This window comes from Mercenaria mercenaria, chromosome 1 (genome assembly GCF_021730395.1).
Source record: "Mercenaria mercenaria strain notata chromosome 1, MADL_Memer_1, whole genome shotgun sequence".
In the NCBI taxonomy this organism is placed as follows: Eukaryota; Metazoa; Mollusca; class Bivalvia; order Venerida; family Veneridae; genus Mercenaria; species Mercenaria mercenaria.
Window position 1 is genome coordinate 46,013,995 of NC_069361.1, and position 5,956 is coordinate 46,019,950.

The 5,956-nt window shown below is 32.8% G+C and overlaps 1 protein-coding gene across 1 annotated transcript; it reads left to right on the forward strand.

Moving 5' to 3' along the window:
• Window positions 1-3,745, forward strand: LOC123545629 (uncharacterized). Its single transcript, XM_045331948.2, has 3 exons — window positions 1-167; window positions 666-756; window positions 2,698-3,745. Exons 1-3 carry the CDS (start codon window positions 101-103, stop codon window positions 2,807-2,809), a joined length of 270 nt encoding a protein of 89 aa, XP_045187883.1. The 5' UTR covers window positions 1-100; the 3' UTR covers window positions 2,810-3,745.
• The last annotated feature ends 2,211 nt before the right edge of the window (window positions 3,746-5,956 follow it).

Here is a 5,956-nt window from a genome sequence, read left to right on the forward strand (position 1 = left end):
GTTATCAGAAGTATCGAAGTATTTCAAAATGTGTACAGATAAAATGAAAATACGGACATCTTGCGGACATTAAATTGCGGACATCTTTAAACTGATAGTAATGGGATTACGAATCGTTTCATTAAACGTGTTTTTGTTTATCACAGTATTCACTTTATTACTACAAGGTTTGTTTAGAATTTGTTTATTTAAAGAATAATATTAATATGCTTTACATTATTACAACAGATTAAAAAAATAACCCTCACACGGAAATATTGGATGTTACATTGATGTTATAATTTTAATATGACTGTGGGTTTTTCACTTAATAATTCACTATTATCGTAATCTGAAGATGTTGTTGTTGTACATGTAATCCTAAGATACGATAGGGACACGAATATGGAATAAAAAGGAATAACTCAATAACGAAAGCATACTATATATAGAAACGTTCGAAGAGTATATTTTGAAAGGTAGTATATGTTTTTAACTTTTCTATCCTTTCGACATTTGGCGGCGTTAATTTCATTTCTTTCTTTCTGTTGGTATGATAATTCACTTTTCAAAGTTCAAACAGCTACGTACTCGTTTCTAGTATTTATGTTGAGCAATTTTAATAACTTGCTTTTTATATTTTGTTTTTCAATTGAAAAATATTAGGTACATTTTTTTTTTTACAGATTTTCAAGTTGAATGTCGCGGAGGAGGACGTGGCGGTAGCCGGGGTTCATCCAGGGGCTACAGAGGTGGTAGTGGAGCAGGAGGGGGAAGGTATGTATTGATATGTTTCAAGGCATTTACACTATTTAATTAGCTTTTCGTGATAGTTTCATTCAGGACGAAGCCATTCTCTTCATATTGCTTCACAATGTTATAAACGCAAAAATATTTCAAGAGATTCAGTCCCATAATATTTGGCTTTGATGTATATGAATCTGTTACTTTAAATTGACCATACTTCCAGCTGAACTTCAAAACTCCACCCACAAAAAAAAAGCCAGATACATATTAGGTATATTAAATATCAAGACATCTTAAATTAACACTCTTTAATTTCATAGTTTGAGTATGATATTATATACAGTCGGACCTTCGGCCAAAGGGCGACATATTCTGGCTACATAAGGCGGTTGGCTACATAAGACAATTAAGACAAGGCGAAAATAGAATGATAGTCAATTTGGGAGATTAGTAAGTTGACTGGCTACTTAAGGCACATTTCCATCGGTTGACGTACGTTTTGCGAACATTTCTAACATACAGACTGTACGAATGTTTTTTGTTTAAACATGCCGGAACACTTCATTGTTACACACTTTTTAATGTCTTTAATAATGCAAATTTGATGTACTATTTGAAAATATGTCACGCATAAAAAGGAACGATTCCGAGGTAAAGGAGTACGTAGGAAATGACCCCGAATTTTGAGGAAGTTTAAAAGTTAATGTCCAAAATGAAACATAATTCGTTTCTATTACATCAATGTAAGATAATAAAAATGTAACAAAATGCATGAAACTTAAGTTGCCATCACAACACATCGATGTCTAATATGATAAAATGTAACCAAACGCATGAAAGATAAATTGCCGTCACAACACATCGATGTCTAATATGATAAAATAGTAATCCAAAGCATGAACGTTAAGTTGTCATCACAATACATCGATGTCTAAAATAATAATATTGTAACATTAAGCATGAAACTCAAGTTGCCGTCACAATATATCGGTGTCTCATATAATAGAAATGTAACCCAAAGCATGGAACTTAAGTTGCCGCCAGAATACATCGATGTCTAATGTAATGAAATTGTAACATAAAACATGAGACTTTAGTTGCCGTCACAATACATCGATGTCTAATCTACTTAAATGTGACATAAAGCATGAAATTTGTGTTACCGTCACAAAACATCAATGTCTAATATTATAAAAATGTAACATAAAGCATGAGACTTTAGCTGCCTTCACAAAACAGCGATGTCTAATCTAATTAAAATGTGACATAAAGCATGAAATTTAAGTTACCATCACAATACATATATAAAGCATGAGACTTTAGTTGCCAATACATCGATGTCTAGTAATAATTTATAATAAAAATATAACAGAAAGCATGAACATTCAGTTGCCCACACAAAACAGCGATGTCTAATAATAATTTCTATTTTTTATGATAATTGATGAAAGAAGGGTCACATTTCATTCAGCTGAAATTCCTAAAAGCACGTAAAACTTTGAATTGACTGTAACGTCTTGCATAGAAGCTTGAATAAGGAAAATGAAACTTATACATTGGTTTTTCGTGTAATTTCAAAACGAAATCATTTCTCTTTGATTGTTATGAAAATGGGATTTTGTATGTTCCATATCTCGTATGAAGACTAATGCATTTCTTTAAAGATATCCAAAGACTATCTTTCACTAAAATATTACATATTTATATGTTCACATCAAACGTGTTTGTAAACATGGACGGTTCCAAACTAAAGAGGATCCATCCTTAAGAAAAATGACAAAATACAATATATATCACATATCCGCATAGCCCTGACCAACCTATAAACCGGGCCAGTCTATATTATAAGTGTCCCATTTCAACGAGGAGTATGTGTTCATGTTTTCAAATATGAATTTTAGGTATAGTATACCTGGTAAAATGTCGCGGTCTAAACGTTAATTAATCTCTGAGTACCTATTATATTTTCAGTTCTGGTGGCTCAGGTGGAGATGCTTGGTGGATAGTTCTTGCCGTCTTCGGAGGAATATTTCTCTTCGTAGCTATTGCTTTCCTTGTCCATTATATTCGCAGAGAATGCTGACAGCTGTCAAAAAAGTGTCGAACATATAATGCTGTTTTGAACAAGGATGATGATGACGTCATACTCCACAGATCAACATATACAATATACATTACGGTTGTGCAATATAACAGGACTTTCAGGTTGTCTCAGGCTTATACTTAATCTATGTGTCATTAGCTATGCGATATAACGGGACCTTCAAGTCGTTCTAGGCTTATGCTTAACCTTAATTGTGGTTTATTATATATCTACAAGAATATACATCTAACTCGGTGACTGGAAGCTTGTATAAAAATAATGTGTCCCCCAGAACCGCATCAGTAAAAAGACTATGCCGATATGAACAAGTTAAACTGATTATAACAAGAAATTCGATAGTATCATATTTGCGACGGAAATGAGAGACCGGTATTTGCTTTGTGTGGTACTGTTTGTCTTTCGTCAAGTTCAAAGGATAGATTTTATGATAAAATGGTTATCTGTTGCATAATTGAAACATACAACACTGTGTAATGGAAGCGATTTTCATGTTATTTTAACTAAGTCTTTTTTGTATGTATTGTGTCGTTTTTATTATGGAAAAGACTTATCATGAAAAATACACAAACCTTGTCTAGATCAGAATGACAAACGGGAAAGACTGATATTATTTGATTTAAATAGAGAGTTCTGTCTTATTTTACAAAGGAGAACTTATTCTAAGTGTTTCGTTTGTCATCCTGGAATGCTGCTTTTAATACGGTTATATGTTGTAAACTTGTTGAAACAGTTTAGCAGTCATTGTGGATTTTTGTACACTTATATTTTATTTATTAATTAATTTTACATATTTTGTACTTGTTTATGCTTTTGAACATAGCTAGATGGTCTGAGGATTTTAGTCAGATTGAACAGTTGCTGAATGTTGTCTTTAACACTTGTTAATTTGTTAATTAAAAGATTCTCATACTTGTATATTTACGTTGTATTTGTATTGCGTATGTGGCGGGGTTCATGTATACAGTAACGCAATACAGCCTCATGGTTTTCAACTGACGTTACTATACGGTGGTTTACAGTAAAAAAATACTTCAAAAGCCTGTAACAATAATAAAACTTATAAAAATATGGACATAATACTCATAAAATTTTTAAATGCATTCAATTGATTATCATTACTGGAAATAAAAATTACTACAATTGATACCTTAAGATTCGAACATAACTTCCTCTAGGAGAAATGTTTTAATTAACCATTTAAAGAAATGAATGAAGTGCCTGTACATCTATTCCCAGGCGGGGCTAATGTTCTAAACCTGACTTAACACAAACTCACACACCTGGTGACACTTAAGTCTTCATGTAATACCTTCGGTATTGTTATACACCATTGGTATTAACATTTGTTTTCAATATATGTGCTTTTTAAGATAAGTACTCAATATCTATTTCAAAAATTAGGGATGTGATTTGTTTAATTGCAACCCAGTGAATGACCCTAATAAGTGACAGATCATTGAAAAAAAGGATTTCTCATGAGGTTTGGATAGACAAAATAACAGTAAGTTAACAGTACGTTCTTTACTCTTTTTATTCATTTATGAGTTTTTAGCTACAGTATAGAAACATCTTTTAATAAAATAAAACTGGAAGCGCACATTTAATTAGGTCGTGAGTCATCATATACCTGTCAAATTTTTCATTGATTTCACCATATGTCGAACTTATTTTTAAATCTATATTCTGCACATACATTGTTCTTGTATGTATCCTGGTAGGACATTGTAGTGTGTAATTTACTATATAGATCTACATTCCACATTAATATTTGTGCTTGAAATTATATTATTGAGCTCACTGTAGTGTCGGAAGACAGAATGTCTATTGTTTTAGTTTATTGTCAGAAATAACGGTACCAAAACCCGATTTCAAGATACGAAAATGTTTCTTTCTGTTGGATAAAGAAAACATACGTAATAATATTTAGAAAGAACTAAATATTCATTGCTTTTTTCCATTCTCTGGCAATTCAAAACGTGATTCCACCTTACGGTATTCATAAACATTTCTTAAATTTTCGAAAGGTCATGTCATTAAAACAGTTATAAAATATCACCAAAGGTAATTTAGTATTCCATAAAGCAAGAAATATTTTGATTTTACATCAGACAAACCTTTAGAAAGTACAGACATCAGTCAAGAGAAATGCTAACAAACTCGGGTTGAATGAACTTGTTCATGAGGGGTAATGGAAAGTGCAACATAAAATTACTAACCCTATTACCGCCGGCTTAAGCATAATTGATATTGAATGGAATACTTGATCCCAGAGAACTACAACAATTGAATCCATCATTGCCGCTTTTTCTCAGCACCAGTCTAACAATAATAAACTATTTAACTGCAAGTCAATATAAATTTGATTTTTACCTAATAAACAGCAAATAAATCACTTTACACACAAATACCAGTTTTACACGCCTCGGTAGCCTAGTGGTAGAGCGTCCGCTTTGAGTGCGGGAGGTCGTGTGTTCGATCCCCGGCCGCGTCATACCAAAGACCTAAAAATGGTACTAGTAGCTTCCTCGCTTGGCACTCAGCATTACAAGGAGAGCACTAGAACTGGTTAACCCGGTGTCAGTATAATGTGACTGGGTGGGGTATCATGTCACGTGTCTACGGCGTGATATTCCAGTGAGGCAGCACTATAAAGCTGGGCATTGCGCTCACTGCTACAAGTAGACAACGTCGTTTATATGACTGAAAAATTGTTGAAAATGACGTTAAACCACACACACACACACACGCACACACGCACGCACGCACGCACACATATTTTTCTAGCATTTACGTGTATTGCTATACTATATTATTTCATTTCTTAAGTATACAGCATAGCAAGTGAGTCTAATTTCAGTATTCAAGGTCTGCTATTAAGTTTACCAGTACAGGTTAACTGAGTGAAGCTGTTAAAAAAGAAATCACACATGACTTTAGATATTCAGTTTCACAAAATCATTTATTACAACAATGAATAGCATAAAAAATGAACAATATCAATATTTTCTACATTACTGCTCTGAAGAATGTGTATACAAATACTTCTGACATATATTTTGGTTTTTTGCACAATACATGTCATACTGCGCTTGTCAACGTTTATCTTAACCTTACTCAACTTGATAT

Bases quoted from the DNA above. Each gene is read 5' to 3' on its own strand.
- LOC123545629 (XM_045331948.2), top strand. From the start codon at position 101: ATGGGATTACGAATCGTTTCATTAAACGTGTTTTTGTTTATCACAGTA. The intron at 168-665 runs GTTTGTTTAGAA...TTTTTTTTACAG, and splicing joins ATTCACTTTATTACTACAAG to ATTTTCAAGTTGAATGTCGC. The intron at 757-2,697 runs GTATGTATTGAT...TTATATTTTCAG, and splicing joins AGTGGAGCAGGAGGGGGAAG to TTCTGGTGGCTCAGGTGGAG.